Genomic DNA, 17501 nt, shown 5'->3' with positions numbered 1-17501 from the left:
GTTGTCAGAGCACTTACTACAACACAGACTTTCACAGTCACATTGTATGCGGAAACAATGAGGAGTTAAAACAATGAACGTAAATTTCAGACCCTTTCCGACAAGAATACATGATAGCCACAGCTAAAAACAATTGAAAGCTGATAATGAAGAAAGAACAAAACTATTCAACAACTGCGTCCGCATGGACACGCTGGGAAGTCAAGGGATAAACCCACTCGCTTGGTATCTCGCTGTGTATAGTCTGTGAACTGATTTCAAAATGAGTGTATCAAGTGATCCCTCGAGACTGATAAACCGGCACTTGAAGATATCAGGAGGACGTGCTCGGGTGACCCTGTGGCCTGCTGGCCGCGCAGGTGTCTTGATAAGACGCCCCATCCACTATAAAGCTACCACGGCGCTGAGATTTGGCTATCACACGAACCTGACACTACAGTAAGTACGAACTTGATCTGCCATAGCTTCTCGTTAGTGCAAAGTGACTAGATCTACAGGAGTACGTTTCTGCTTTTACGTTAAAATACGGAATTTATTGATAAAAGTGACAGTATTCGTCACAGTAACAATTTTATTTTTATGGCAGCATTGACCAATAACGTAAGCCTTAGTATGTTTGTTAATAATCTTATACCGGCACCATTTGTAGAGTGATTGTATCCATTGATGATCGCTTGGTCATAAAAACCACCACTGTAGGAGCAGCTTGGATACAAACCAGACCAGAAGTTATAAATAAAATAGCCTCGGGCTGCAAAAAGGTTTTGTAACTTCTTTAATGCATAGCCGATTTTAAAACTGTCAGCCCCATCATCAGATGCTCCTACGCACAAAGCAAAATTGTCAAAGAACTATCTTACACAAGCGCTAACAGAACGTAACAGCTTACACCAATGCTTACAGAACACAACAGCATTTCTCATTCGTGTATGTGAAAGACGTCAAACTTACCGGTAATGATATCAGGTTAAAATCCTTGTGCTTAACTCAGGATGTACACGAAATTAGTATTACCCGTAGTCAATACCGGACAAAAATGTAAACAGCCTTAGAGAAATCATAGCAAAACCTTTATTTAGTACCGCGTAATTCTGCTCCTGAACTTGATAACCACACGAATTCGCTTAGAAAGTGAGACTACAAGTTCGTGGGGCTACGTCGTATCCGGGTTGAGGCACTCATTGAGGAGATTTCGATCGCGCAGTTCCTCCAAATTGCGGGGATGCTGATACCGGCGTTTAGCTCGCTGTTCCAAAGTGTCTCACAGATCTTCCATGGAAAGTCTGGTGATTTTGCACGCCAATAGAGATGTAACAGGGGAGGGAGTGTTCATAATACCAGTCATGTATTCTTTCATCCCGATGAACTTTGATGTTGTCTTTAAGTGGCTGTGTGAGTAATTGGCCTCTTCCGAGGTGACCGACTTAAGATGTTCATTTTATGCAGTTTCCGTCGCAATGTTCTCCCACTAAAAGGTGGGGATGGACCTTCATTCGAAGCATACAGTAATTCTCGTCGAGTCTGGAACCGATTCTTATTCACTACCCCTGAAATAAATCTATCACAGTGTTTCGTGGCCATATGTGTTGCACAGTTTCTTGTAGAAATGCTAAAGAGTCCATTACGAAACGCCAACAAATCCAGCAACTTCACCCACCATATGTCCATGGGAGCAGCCAAACACGATTGCCAAATTTTGCCACTCTGTTACCTCCTTACATTTACTCATGTATAAGTGCCATGCCCGCGTAAAACATAAATGTCACGCTGATCGACGCTGCGTTACGTTCACATACAAGCAGTGCACGGCTGGATGAGAACGTGATTTGATCGCTGCGCCATCTACAAAGGTTTAACGATTCATCTGTGCGGGCACAATGAGATGACTAATTTTTTGTCCAGTGAGTTTATTAGGCCACTGATATTTTCCGTCTTTGCACTCTTAGGGTACTGTGTATTGATGGTAACCCATTTACAGTTGAATTCAAACCAGTTATAATGGGAATGTGTATACCACTCTCTAAAAGCAACGAACATTTATGGCTTTAAAAACAAAACTCTACACTGAAAAGGAGTGAATATTAATCTGAAAGAGTACTAAGATATAATAAAACACTAATGATTGTTTTCAGAATAGACACTCTTTTTAACGCCATAAACGTTTATTGCTTGTCGAGAGTAGTTTACGCACTCTCACTACAGATGGTTTGAATTCAGCTGTAAAACTGAAACTGCTAGTATATCAATCATAAAGTTTCAAGATGTCGTCCTTTTCTTATAGGCCATTGGAAGGATAGTAAAAGTAGAATCACAGCGAATTTCATACACCAGCAGACTTTTTGTTAAAATATAATATGTTGTCGGCGGTTGTACTCAGTTTGTCTGATGAATCTGTCTTACAAAAGGAGCACGCTCTTGGATGTATGAATGTACCGCACATTTTGAACCAGATATTGTGCGTTATTTTTCGTAATGTAAGGTTTGGATTCCATGACTAATTGACTGCTTAGCAAAAAAAATTTTCCAAGATCTTGAAAAATTGTATTTCGTATATTTTAACGAACGAATCTGTGTTGTTGACTTGGCTTCACCTTGGAACATCCAAACATTTAATTACTACTTAGTTTCCTATTAGAACGAATATCATATCCACATTTGTTCCCCTACATGCAGGGAGACTTTATATTGCTGCCTGATGATTGTTAGATGTGGCCAAATCACAATTATTATTACGCATGACAAGTAGACATTTTGATGAAAGCTGCCAGCAACGGTAGTCCACACATTTGTTAGCACTGTGCATTATGACGCAGAGAGAAAATCAGAGAAATTTAACGGAACTCTATTTCTCGATACGAGTCCCCTTTAAAATTTTTACAAAAACAAAGTGCGGGAAACACCTGTTAGACTGAAATCGTCTACTGGGCTTCAAAACGTTCTCCATTTCAACTTTTAAGTTACCTTCTTGATTGTCTTGAAATAGGTTCAGGAAACATTTAATCCAATTTGGTGTTGGTACCCCAAAAAGATGATTAAAAGAATCGTTAGACAATTAATAAAGCAAATAGGGGCAATGAGGAATTAATTCGATGTTTTTCTTTGTCAAATAATCAATTGCTCAACGTGTAGTGTGACAGGTGGAATTGCGATCGTGAAGAATGATAACACGTTTTCAGTTGTTTTTTTGATCCCTTTGGCGACTTGTGGAAAATCAATTGTTGTGTACGATTCAGGATTAACTGTTCCTCGTGTCTCTAAGGCAGGGATAGCGATATTTTGAATTTAACGGAAGAAACAGGCGATAATATTCTTGAAAGTGCTTAATGAACGAACCACTACTATTGCTTTCGGTTTCTCTTGGAATAGCCGTAAAGTTAATTAACTACGTAGTTTCCCATTAGAATGAATATATCCACATTTCTTCTCTTGCTATGATGATGTATAAAGATATTACATTTCCTCAGTGGAATTTTCTGAGGGTTTCCTTACACTGATTGACACAAGCCTGTTTTCAAATTTCAATGAAATTGTCCAGTATCCATTGGGAAGAGATGTAAAATGGAATAAACGTCGGTCTTCGATATGCCTAAGAGTGCCTCTGATTCTCCTCAGTCATTTTGCACACATCATGGACGTGTTTTGGAACAACAAACCATCACAAAATTCATCACCTGTGAAATTATTGTGTACGACTTCTTTCACGGCGGTAAGGAGAGGTGGGCTGCAAAGTCGTGCGACAACTGTAGTCGTAGGAAAACTGGACAGGAGCAGAAACGATTAGGGAACAAATTACAAATGAAACAGTGAACATAACATTTTCTTAACTCGTATTTCTCCAAGCGCACGAAGACTCATTACAAATGACGCTGCAAGAAATAAAGAGTCGAGCAACCGGTGTCAAAAAGGAAGACGCTGCGTGCACTGCAACAAGGACGATGGTGTCGGAGCCGCGACTAGGCGGCGTCTGCGTAGCATCAGACAGCGGAGAGGCTCCAAACGCGAGTGGGCTGTGTGGCTGCCGCCAGCCTGCCTATATCGCGGCCGCAGCAGGAGGCACGGCTCAGCTGGCGTGCACTGCCGGCTCTACCGGATCCCGCACCACTGCTATCGGCGTGTGACGGAAACTTGCGATTCCGTTGCCAACTTAAAGACGCCCGAGGGGTGTTATCGATAAATGAAACAACAGAAATCACGTCTCCAACGAAATTCTGTAAAGCAATTATAAGCAGTATTTTCTGAAGGGGATTGAGCACCAAAATCAGAATGAAACGATTTGACTCTTCGCTATTGAGTTAGGCGTTACTAAAATCGTTAAAAATCATGTAACAAACACAACTAAGTGAAATTTCCGTTTTTCTGCAACACTGTTTCGTGAAACGTTGGCTGTAATCCTACTACTTGGCCAATAAAGCAGGTACCATTATTTTTTAAAATAACAAATGAACAATTATAAAGCAACAGTAACTGACAAATTTTGAAGCAATAGTTATGTTTCACCTCAATTGCACTGTCCAGAGGTCGTTTGCAAAAACTTGATATTAGACCCTTTCATGTTACTGTCCTTCCAGCGAGTTTCGAGTTCCTTAGTGCAACACACTCGTACAACCCCACAAAGATTGCCGCAGTGTAGCAACGGACACTGGTTCCAGTTTCAGGATGCTGTGGAGAGTTGCGTTGTTGGTGTTGGCGGCGCTGTCGCTGGCAGCCGGGGAGCCCCTACGCTTCGACGGCCACCGTGTGTACCGCGTGACGCCAAAAAACAAGCACCACGTGCAGTTCCTCAACGCGCTCGCCGGCAAGTACCACAATGACGTAAGTACCCTCTGCTCATGTCAGTTTCAAGTAGATACTTTGACAGTTCTCGCAGTTCTCTTATTTATTTACTTTATTTTTGAAATCAGCCTATCATGCTATTACTGCTTATGATAGTGCACAGCCCTAGCCATTCGCTGTTTTTCGAATCATTCATAGAATAAGAATTTGTTCACTTACAAAGCCACGGTACCATACAGCCATATCTTAGAAATAACACTTCTGTTCGTTATTGAGGGTCAATGAATGCGACTGTAAGGTAATAGGATCTTTCAAGTAATTCTGCCAGCTGTATTATGTCAATTCACTGACAGTAAATGCGTAACTGGCAGTTCTGTTTACATTACTTTCACCTGAAGTCCTTCCGACACTACTAATTTACTCCGAGGTTTAATAGAGAAACATGGCCCTTTTGAAGACACTGATTCTGTAGCTGCCTGCAATCTTTTAAATGAAACACTGGACATCAAGCTGATGAACGAGTTGGATTGCTACAGAATGGGTGTGGTTTAGGACAAGGGTCATCTTTTAGGACTGTATAGTATAAGAAATCCGTAGCACCACATCTAGTGGTCAGTCACTGCCTCTCAATTGCAGGGTCCTGGGTTCGATTCCCTTCTGGCTCTGAAATTTTATTCACTCCAAGGCTTGGTGGTCGTACTGTCCTAATTATTTCGTCTTATCTTCATGACACACGTGTCGCCAAAGTGGCCTGAAATAGAAAGACTGAGAAAGGGTGACCTACCTGTACCCTGACTGGGTGAATCTGGCTGACGTAATGGTGAATACTACAAGGCTTGCAGCATGATGTGGCACAAACTACGATTTGAACATCTCTCTCTCTCTCTCTCTCACACACACACACACACATACACACACACACACACACACACACACACACACACACACACACACACACACAAGAGCGCGTGCGGAAGAACATATCCTTCATAAACGAAGAAACCACATAGAGTATAAAGTTAAAGACAGATGTAAAATAAAACGTAAATGTTGCGCTTACACTTCAAGAACTTAAGACAAGTCACTTAAAAAAAAAAGATTTTAACACTGAGTATATGTAGATAGTGATATATAATTATACATTACATGTTGTCAGTTACAAGATTTTATAGGATTTAAATGAAAGAACTGAGTTCCCAGTAAATATTTTAACAGTTACAATTATCTCAGTTCATACAGTAAAACAGTGCACATAAAATTTACTTTGAAGTGTTATGTAGTTGCAGGGCTCCGCTTGTTTTTAAAAATGGCGTCACTTTGACAAAAACTTTTTCTTGATATCTAAAATTTTGGAACATGTGACGTTCTTGGTAGCAACAACAACGCAACTGTATTAATGAATCACTAAGTGTATAGAGGGAGATACAAAGTCTTTGCATCAAATTTTCAGGGTTGATAGATCACGTGATGGGGAACAAGAAGTGTTAGCGACATAACGTTCGCTTACGGTTTTCAGCGATCCCAGTAGTCTTTTCATATAACTCACCGTTTTTGGGACAACGAGATTTCATTGAAAATGGTTCAAATGTCTTTGAGCACTATGGGACTTTACATCTGAGGTCCTCAGTCCCCTAGAACTTATAACTACTTAAACCTGACCAACCTAAGGACATCACACATATCCATACCAGATGCAGGATTCCAACCTGCGACTGTAGCTGCAGCTCAGTTCCGGACTGAAGCGCCTAGAACCGGTCGGTCACAGAGGCCGGCGATTTCATTCAACTTCGAGGGTCTACTAGTGAGGTGTGCTTCATCTACACACGACCTCCGTAAATTTGTAAAGTGATTAAGATGATTTTCAACAAGAAAATCTTAAGAATTAGTGTCTTTAAGGGGTGAAAGATATTTTAGAAATACGGCCCACCCAGTTTAATGGGGAATAGATGACTGTATTATAGGCAACACACATAGCATAAGCACTTCGCAAAGTGCCTAATCCCTCCCGTCTCTCAGGGGCATAATCAATAATAAAAGATGGCTAGCATCGCGAGGTAGCATCAGCGAACATTTTGCCTCTAACTGAAGTTGTTCCCTAGGATGCAATCTATCATTCCTAGAAGTTTGGTGCGGAGACATTGAAACATCAAGTATATTTCTACTAACAGCATTATCTGTCAGGTAATTCAGAAGGAACGCTTACTTTACTACCAGGCTGAGGTGAAACACTCGCTTGGAGGCTGCTGTTGGGCAATGACAATAAGTGAGCTACGTGTCAATATCTGTAGCTGCAACGACGACTATTCTAGTGAGCGGGTTTGCATTAGCTGCAGCTTCAGCAATGCATACGCTGATCAGCCACTGGAGCTGGTGCCTCAATGATGTCAGAAACTGCAGCTGTAGTTGAGAAACTATGGAGTTAAAGTGCGCACATCGACTCTAGCCTTCACTAAAACCTTTAAGTGTCATACTGTGGTAATTAAATTATCTCTGGATACAGCCGAACAGTTTACAGATATGTACCTCAGAACGTGTGCCTCAGACACAAGAGGCAGTCGCAATTAGCCAGCTAGCACACAACATAACACATCTCTTTCCTTTCTCTTTCATAAAACTAAATTTTTCGGCTTTTCCTATCATCTGTCGGTATAACCAAGTTTTGTCCTTCCTCTCAAAGTTGTTAAGCTTATGCATGTTACTTTTTTTCATTGCAGTTATTTCGGAAAACTTAAATAGAGGTAACCGTTTTGAACAAGCACATATACATTTTAAGAGATCTGTGAACATCCGAAAAAACAAAGGAAGCTGCTCAACGCTGAGCTATGTATCTGGTAGCCAGGAAACGTGCTCAAAACCTAAGATTTACTTCACTAAACGGCTACACTGCTAAACAGCTGCTAAGGCACAACCGAGACTTGCTAAGGAACAACTGACAGTTGCTTCAGAACAACCGACAATTGCTACGGAACACCCGACCAATGATAGGAAAAGAAAATGTAGAGAGCGGGACTTGTTAACTGCAGCGAAGCCTGTGCACGATCGCTCTCTACGGATTCGAGAGTTATGCATTACATAGTTTGACGGATGTTATTGCCGAACTGATTAGTGCGACATTCCATGTGGTGCGGCAACATATCTGCAAGAAATCATTTAAATACTTACCACGTGGACGGGCAGTTTCACGGTTCGACGTCGGTCAAATCGTCGCTACCGTGGCCAAAATAACTGGAGTGTCCAAAAGTGTCATCTCGCCATTAAAATGGCCGTTGAAGGTGGAAATTCTATGCTAAAACAAGCTGGTTGTCGTCGACGAACCACCATAATGCAAAAGGATCGATACGTAGCCCTAGTGCCGTCAAGGAACAGACGTCTCGCTCCTAGGCAGGTCTCTGCAAACCTTGCAAACATGACCGGTACGTGTGTCTCTACCAGAACCATTTCGCGGCATTTAAATTAGACTGATTAGTATTCTCGGAAGCCTGTTAAATGCATCTCACTTCAACCACACCATTGTCTTGAAGGAGTTTTTTGGAGCAGGGAGCGTATTGATTGGCGTCAGCTACAGTGGTCCGGAGTGATGTTCTCCGACGAATCCCGCTTCGCTGTGGCATGTGTTCGTCCCCACCAGTTAGTGTGGAGAGAGAGAAATAGGAACACTTTACGCACCACGGAATGTTCATGAACGTCACCGGTATGGCCTAGGCGTTATGGTGTGGGCAGGCATTATGTACAATGGTCCAACACCGCAGCATATCTTTGCGCGAGGTACCGTTACAGCCAGCGGTATTGCAGGGAGATTATTGAGGATCTTATCCGTCTGTTTAGGGGTGTGGTAGGTCCCAATTTTCCGTTTTTTGATGACAATGCCCTCTTACTCTGGGCAGCTGAGGTGTCGGACACACTGGAAAGTGAAAATATAGAATGTACGGAATGGCCTGCGTACTCCGTGGACTCATACCCTACAGTGCGTGCCTGAGATGCTCTTAGAAGCCATCCCCTCCAAGAACTGCGCAAGTACCGAAAACCGCCATGACAGAGGAGTGGAAATATAACCCTCAGGGACTCCTGAAGAGCTTGTTAGCCGATATGAGTAACAGGTGTGAAATGTGCGTTAGTCCCCGAGGAGGGCATGCTCCTCATTCAGAGTCCGTTATCGACCTTTATGTCAAGTGTCTGACCTGTGTAGAAATGAACGTCACTTATGTCTGTTATCCTGCTTTGCCATGTGATTATATCTGTACCGTTTTTCGTTATAAATATACTGCTCTACCTCTATTACGTATGTACTGTGTTTCATGTAATACATCATCGCCTATGATTATTCGTGTCCAATAATGTCTCTGTCCCTTAGCAACAGTCAAACAGTGAATGACCAGCTACTGAAGATAATTTCACAGCTTATAGAACACAATATTGCTAGAGGTAACACGAAATTTCTTTGTGTCCAAGCGCTCCCTTAAATTTTGCGATCGGGTTCGTCTGCTTTAGTTTATAAAACATTTTTAATAGAATTGAATGTACGTCGCAAAGCAAAGACTGATGAAAAATTTCATGATTTTTGACGGTGCTCTAGCAGCCTATCCTCTAACACTGAAAGCCTGCTGCTGTTCCGCCATCTTTTTCTTCTACTTCCAGAATGTTCGGTCTTCGCCAAGTCTAGACGTGAGGCAGCTGCCAACAAGCTGTCTTCCACAATATAAACGACAGTAAATTTTATGGTAAACGCCATGGTGATATCTATAGTTTTTACAAAATGAGTTACACAATTGGTGATTTTTGTTCCAAAACAGATCCTTTTCTGGAAGGATGCCAGAGTCGTCAACAGGACGGCAGACATCATGGTATCGCCGGAAATGCAGAACAACTTTCTGGAAGCGCTCGAAAAGAAGGGTATGAAGTCTTCTGTCTACGTAGAAGACGTGCAAAAGTAAGTGCCCATCACCAATGATATTGAGTTACAAATTTTTGAATTTTCGTTTGCTCTCAAAGTTCACAAAGTGTTTTGGAGCTTAATATAAGCATACCGGTTTAGTCTTGTTAGCAATCATTATCAAACGATATGAATGCGTCATTTGATGTCTACTTTACGTTACTCTAAAACGTATTCAAATCATTCGAACACGACTTGCTGATAATTCGAACCGGTACTTAAATTATTTGTGTGGCCCGAAGCAGTAAAATATAATTAAAAATTCCGTTAAAAGACAGTCAGGGTGTTCAATTTAGACAGCATGTTTTATCTGTGTATAATTCTCTTAGTTTCAAATTGTAATCAGAACAGAGAGAAATCGAACCCCAATTAGTATAATATCTGGGAGCTGCAAAGCACATAATAAGGTGTTCTCCATCATCCTCATTGTTTCCCGGTCTTCCTGCCTGTTAGCATTGCTTACGCTGAGCTTCAGAGCGCTGAAGCACTATCGCTTGTGGTTCAACTTATATCTAGGGTGAAGTTGACTGTCGCTAGGATGACGGCACGCAATGACTGGAAGCTTTGGAAAATGATTCGTTTGTTTGACGTCACATAATGTTTTTGACCTATACCAGCTTAAAAAATCTCACTCGTGCTGCTCATTCTGTATGTTTATTTGATAAAATTAGTTTTCTCACTTCGGTATTGATTTCTGAAGTCACAATATGATATGGGGTTCGCGGCCCATATTCAAAACTTCAACGATAACTATGTAAAGCTGCTTTTAAAATCTACGACAGTTATCTTTCTGAAAGCAGCATCACTGTTGCAGCAACGACAGGAAGTTCTCACCTGATTTTATGTCTAAATGGAAGGTCACCTTCAGATGGAGATACGTGCTGGGATGAGGTAACTCAAAAAGCTCATCCGCCACAGCAAGTTTCTTGGTTCGGCACTCTTCCCTGTAAGTTTAACCTCTCACAAACGTTGAAATGCTGACCTTCCGTCACTGGAACAAGTCTGTAGTTCCATTTGTGTCTTGAGACGAATATACTTCGTGTTAAATAAATAGTTTCTGGCTTATAGCACTCTTAGTGTTACTTTGTGATACAGTGAATTACGAGTGTAATGTTGCTGTTTGAATTATGTAATAGGACACTAGAGACTGGTGCCGTCTGACGTTGCTCAAGAGCTTACGCAGCATCTGGTATTAATTTAATGGGTGGGAGATGGGTAGAGGAAAAGAAGAACATTTCCTTAAACTATAATACTAAAACTTGTTTTTATTAATCGCAAATTATTCTAACACTTACACTTTGTAATATGTACTTACTATTGACAATAAATGCGGATACTTTAGAATGCTCTTTTTTTTAATGGAATTGACATTGGCTAGTAACACGGCAAAAAACATCACGCTCTGAAGATGCAGCCCTATTCGAAACTTTGAGAATCCGAAGGCATCTCGTATATTCAGCTGTATGGAAATCGGAGAGAACAGCAATATGATTTGCACATTAGATGATAAATAGCTAAGGGTACACTTACAGTTAGTAGTATCCATGCTCTGGTTTTCTTCGAACTGGCTCTGTGTCATACATCTGTCTTTTAAGCGGAGCGGGTTTGCGAGTTCAGTTTGTGAAGACCATATAAGACATTGAATACAGGACAGAACTTTTGCCTCTCTATATCTCTCTCGTTCTGTCCTTCCCCCTCATCCCCCTTTCCACACACACAAGCAAAAAAGTGCTCCTGTATAGGATCCCCAGCATCAAAAAACATTGTCAGCCATCAGTCGACTACTGCGTATTGTACGTTTTTATAACTGGTGTAGTTCGCTGTTGATGATAAGAATATATTAACGGCCTCTGCAATCGTTCTACAACTATCGGGTCAAGTGATCATTAATCCAACAGTAAGCGGTAAATGTGAGGTATCAATAACTAAAGCTGAAATTATGGTACCCTAAGGGAAACGTATAATAAACTCCACAATATGGTTAGATAATGTTGCACTGGAAAAAATAGCACATTTCGTATCCTCAGACGTTGCGACACATGTAACTGCAGCTGGAATCCTTAAAACAAACTAGGTAACTATTCAAGAACTTGGGAAACTATTAGAAGAGCTCTCAATGTCCACTGTAGAAAAGAAATACAAGTGATATTTTGAATCGTAGTATGAGATCAAAAATCCTTACAAGTGGAAGACCATCATTTGCCGAAGTTCGTTTTCGCGTGTCGGACAAAGTGAACAAGAAACATGCGGAAACAAGGCAGCAGTGTCTGACAGTAGCGGGGATGATGGAAAATAGCTATTCCACTAGTGAAAAAAGCCTCCTTTATTCTCAAATTGCTCTTTCATTTTTTCTAGTCTCAATTACGCATCTTCCAATAGGTCCTATTCATCTTTATCTTTCTCTCTCTCCCTCCCTTCAAAAATTGACCCTATGGAGAATATTCGACTACGCAAAACATTGTCAGGAAGACTGTCTCAGTTGACTGCTGCGTTTTGTAGATTTTCATAAGTGGAGAGGATGAATGTTACCTCTCAGCTAGTTATCCTTCGCAATGGCCTAGCTACCATTCATCTACTGCCAAGAATTGACTGCGAAACTCTTCACGAGTATGACGTACCTGGAGTCGCTAGAAAGTTAGTTAGTTATGAGTTCCATTGATCAATCTCACTGTAACCGTTATGTTGCGGGGCGTGTCAAGTGCATAAGAAATGTACACATGAATAAAGTTTTCTTTTTTTTAAGAAGCTAAAATTTTTATTACCTACCCCCTTAAATCGAACAAAATGCTTATATTGTACTTATAGATTTATTTATTCCTATTCAAGAATTCATCTGTGGTATGTAAGGAGTTGTCAAGGAGATATGATTTCAATTTATTTTTAAAACTGCTACTGCTGTCTGTCAGACATTTTATTTCTTCTGGTAATTTATCGAAAAGTTTTACGGCAGCGTATTTTACCCCTTTCTGTGCCAAACATAGGTTAAGTACAAGATAGTGCAAGTCTTCCTTTCTGCTGATATAATAATCATGACTGCCACTGTTGTTTTTAAACTAGTCCATGGTGCTGAGAACAAATTTTATTGCTGAGTAAATGTACTGTGAGGTATCTCTTAAACAGATGCCTACAAGATGTGTGGCTACAGGCTCCACACATTACTCTAACCACTTTATTTTGAGCAGTGAATACTTTTTGCCTAAGTGTTGAGTTACTCCAAAATATTGTTCCGTATGACATCACAGAGGGAAAATATGAAAGTATACTATGTGATCAAAAGTATCCAGACACCTGGCTGAGAAGACTTACAAGTTCGGGTGTCCTCCATCGGTAATGCTGGAATTCAATAAGGTGTTGGCCCACCCTTAGCCTTGATGACAGCTTCTACTCTCGCAGGCACACGTTAAATCAGGTGCTTGAAGGTTTCTTGGCGAATGGCAGCCCATTTTTCACAGAGTGCTGCACTCAGGAGAGGTATCGATGTCGGTCGGTGAGGCCTGGCACGATGTCGGCGTTCCAAAATGTCCCAAAGGTGTTCAGGATTCAAGTCAGGACTCTGTACAGGCCAGTCCTTTACAGGGATGTTATTGTCGTGTAACCACTTTGCCATAGGCCGTGCATTATGAACAGATTCTCGATCGTGTTGAAAAATGCAATCGCCATTCCCGAATTGCTCTTCAGCAGCGGGAAGCAAGAACGTAACGTCAGTGTAGGCCTGTGCTGTGATAGTGCCATTCAAACCAACAAGGGGCGCAAGGCCCCTCCACAAAAAACACGACCACCCCATAACGCCACCGCCTCCGAATTTCACTGTTGGCACTGCACACGTTGGCAGATGACGTTCACCGGACGTTCACCATACCCACACCGTGCCTTCGGATCACTGCATAGTGTACCGTGATTCGTCACTCAGCAAAACGTTTTTCCACAGTTCAATCGTTGAATGATTACACTCGTTACACCAAGCGAGGCGTCGTTTAGCATTTACCGGCGTGATGTGTGGCTTATGAGCAGCCGCTCGACCATGAAATCCAAGTTTCCTCACATCCCTCCTAACTGTCATAGTGCTTGCAGTGGATCCTGATGCAGTTTGGAATTCCTGTGTGATGGCCTGGATAGATGTCTGTCTATTACACATTATGACCCTCCTCAATTGTCAGTCAACAGACGAGGTCAGCCTGTACGCTTTTGTGCTGTACATGTCCCCTCACGTTTCCACTTTACTATCGTATCGGAAACAGTGGACCGAGGGATGTTCAGGAGTTTGGAAATCTCACTGACAGACGTATGAAACAAGTGACAACCAATCACCTGACCACGTTCGAAGTCCGTGAGTTCTGTGGAGCGCCCCATTCTGCTCTCTGACAATGTCTAATGACTACTAAGGTCGCTGGTGTGGAGTACCTGGCAGTAGGTGGCAGCACAATGCACCTAATATGAAAAAGTATGTTTTTGGGGGTGTTCGGATACTTTTGATCTTGTAGTGTATTTTAGCTTGCTAATTTACGAATCCTCAAAATTAGCAATTATTCTGATTGCAAAATTTGCTGAACATAGTCGCTTTAGGAGATCCAAAATATGAATTTTGCAATTAGGATTCTCATCTATAAGTACACCCAAAACTTAGTATTTTCTACCCTGGCTACTGACTTCTGTTGATGTGTTATATTTATTGAAGGAATTGTCCTCCTTGCAGCAGAAAATTGGATGTACTGTATCTTTTCAAAGTTCAGAGCAAGCCCATTCGCTGGAAACCGATCAATAACTTTTCCAAAGTCATTATTTGAATCATTTTCAATTGGAGTTTCTTTCACTGGATTAATAATGATGCTTGTATCATCAGCAAACAGTATCAGTTTAGCTTCTTGCCTCAGATAAAAAGGGAGGTCATTCACATATATTTAGAACAGAAGGAGACCCATAATCGGAGCCGGTGGAACATCTACTGCAATTTCACTCCAGTTGGATGAAGTGGGAAACTTCCTTAAATCACTTAAACTATATAAAGAAACTTTTTCTTCCTCTTCTGTAAATATGACTTAAACCACTCGTAATGTATTCCATTTATACCATGGAATTGTAATTTCTGTAACATAATGTCATGGTTCACACAATCAAATGCTTCGGATAAGTCATAGAAAATTCCTATTGGTGACATTTTACTATTTAAAGACTCTATTATTTTGGCAGTAAAACTGTGTATTGCTGCCTCAGTGGAACAGTAATTTTGAAATCCAAAATGTGATTCACTAAGTATTCCATTGCTGTTGAGATGGCTAACCACTCTTGAGTACATTACGTTTTCGACAATTTTTGAAAATGCTGTAAGCAAGGATACTGGTCGGTAATTATTAACATCTGTAGTGTCCCCTCTTTTGTAGAGAGGCTTGAAAATGGCTTATTTTAACCTGTCTGGGAAAATACCTTGAGTTAGTGAAGCATTACAGATGTGACTCATAACATCAGCTGTAACTGCTCCACATTGTTTTAATATCATACTGCAACAGAACATTTATTTCACAAAGATTTCGGCTGAAGTGGCCGTGCGGTTCTGGGCGCTGCAGTCTGGAACCGCGAGACCGCTACGGTCGCAGGTTCGAATCCTGCCTTGGACATGGATGTGTCTGATGTCCTTAGGTTAGTTAGGTTTAACTAGTTCTAAGTCCTAGGGGGCTAATGACCTCAGAAGTTGAGTCCCATAGTGCTCAGAGCCATTTTGAAGCCATTTCACAAAGATTTAATGATTTTCCTTATTTCACAAGAGATTCTTAGATGAAAATTAATTTGACTAGGATTTCTCAAAACTGAATCATCAATGTACAGCTTGGCTTTTTCTTTTGAGGTATTCTAACAAAGTTTTTCACCTACACTTAATGGTTTTTAATACTTTGGCTACTTGTGTTCTCTTGGTTAAGATGGTCTCATTCTCTTTAATAGTAATACCATCTATCCCAGTGACTACTTTTCCTGTCTCTCTTGTTACAACATTATGCACTGATTTCATTTTACTTCCTCAGTTGTTAATTTCATCTCCAATATACATATATATTGATTTTCTGACAACGTTTCTCAGTATGTTATAATAATTTTTACAGTGTAAAATTACTTCTGGGTCTTCACTAATTCTTGTTGCCTCACACAATTTTCTTTTACTTTTGGAAGACTCTTCAATATCTGTAGTAACCCAAATTTTCATTGAAAACTGTTTGGTGTTACATTTAGTAATTTTTGGGGGGCAACAGTGTTCAAAAAGGAATATAAATGTATTGGGAAATAACTGCATTTATCATTAGCATTTGGCTCATTATTTTCATCTCCCCAACTAACATTTCTTAAACTTTCTGCCCGCATCTCGTGGTCGTGCGGTAGCGTTCTCGCTTCCCACACCCGGGTTCCCGGGTTCAATTCCCGGTGGGGTCAGGGATTTTCTCTGCCTCGTGATGGCTGGGTGTTGTGTGCTGTCCTTAGGTTAGTTAGGTTTAAGTAGTTCTAAGTCCTAGGGGACTGATGACCATAGATGTTAAGTCCCATAGTGCTCAGAGCCATTTGAACCATTTTGTTTAAACTTTCTCTGATGTTCTCTATAGATATCAGGTTGACCAGCCTTACACTTTTCCTTAAAGATTTCTGAACTGTTCACCCTGCTAGTTTTTGTAAGTTAATCAGCTGTGGGTCATGGTCTGACAATCCCTTTATCGCAGGGAAAGCATATGTTAGATTTAAATCCTCTTGCTGTACAAATGCATTATCTATAAGAGTACTACTGCCTTGAGCTATATGTGTAGGGAAATTGATCACTGACACTAAGTTATATGTCATTAATAACACTTCTAGCTCACATTTCCTATCAGAATTGCCTAGAAAGATTACACTGAAATCACCAAATATTAATAATTTCTTCTGAAACTTCCTGGCAGATTAAAACTGTGTGCCCGACCGAGACTCGAACTCGGGACCTTTGCCTTTCGCGGGCAAGTGCTCTACCATCAGAGCTACCGAAACACGACTCACGCCCGGTCTCACAGCTTCACTTCTGCCAGTATCTCGTCTCCTACCTTCCAAACTTTACAGAAGCTCTCCTGCGAACCTTGCAGAACTAGCACTCCTGAAAGAAAGGATACTGCGGAGACATGGCTTAGCCACAGCCTGGAGGATGTTTCCAGAATATTTTCACGCTGCAGCGGAGTGTGCGCTGATATGAAACTTGCTGGCAGATTAAAACTGTGTGCGCGACCGAGACTCGCACTCGGGACCTTTGCCTTTCGCGGGCAAGTGCTCTATCATCTGAGCTACCGAAGCACGACTCACGCCCGGTCTCACAGCTTCACTTCTGCCAGTATCTTGTCTCCTACCTTCCAAACTTTACAGAAGCTCTCCTGCAAACCTTGCAGAACTAGCACTCCTGAAAGAAAGGATACTGCGGAGACATGGCTTAGCCACAGCCTGCAGGATGTTTCCAGAATGAGATTTTCACTCTGCAGCGGAGTGTGCGCTGATATGAAACTTGCTGGCAGATTAAAACTGTGTGCCCGACCGAGACTCGAACTGGGAACCTTTGCCTGTCGCGGGCAAAATGCTCTACCATCTGAGCTACCGAAGCACGACTCACGCCCGGTCTCACAGCTTCACTTCTGCCAGTATCTCGTCTCCTACCTTCCTAACTTTACACAAGCTCTCCTGCGAACCTTGCAGAACTAGCACTCCTGAAAGTAAACTGCGGAGTCATGGCTTAGCCACAGCCTGGGGGATGTTTCCAGAATGAGATTTTCACTCTCCAGCGGAGTGTACGCTGATATGAAAC

At 41.5% G+C, this 17501-nt stretch overlaps 1 protein-coding gene across 1 annotated transcript in view; it reads left to right on the top strand.

The window, feature by feature from the left end:
• The first annotated feature begins 4655 nt into the window (after positions 1-4655).
• Positions 4656-17501, top strand: part of LOC126473819 (zinc carboxypeptidase-like) — a 39283-nt gene continuing 26437 nt past the window's right edge. Inside the window, exons 1-2 of the mRNA XM_050101135.1 lie at positions 4656-4812; positions 9564-9700. Coding sequence (XP_049957092.1) covers positions 4657-4812; positions 9564-9700 — 293 coding nt within the window. The 5' untranslated portion in view covers position 4656. The remainder of the gene's footprint in view (positions 4813-9563; positions 9701-17501) is intronic.

The sequence above is a fragment of the Schistocerca serialis genome, chromosome 4 (genome assembly GCF_023864345.2).
Source record: "Schistocerca serialis cubense isolate TAMUIC-IGC-003099 chromosome 4, iqSchSeri2.2, whole genome shotgun sequence".
Taxonomy (NCBI): Eukaryota; Metazoa; Arthropoda; class Insecta; order Orthoptera; family Acrididae; genus Schistocerca; species Schistocerca serialis.
Note: the sequence above shows the minus strand (reverse complement) of the source record. Positions and strands in the feature narration are given on the sequence as shown.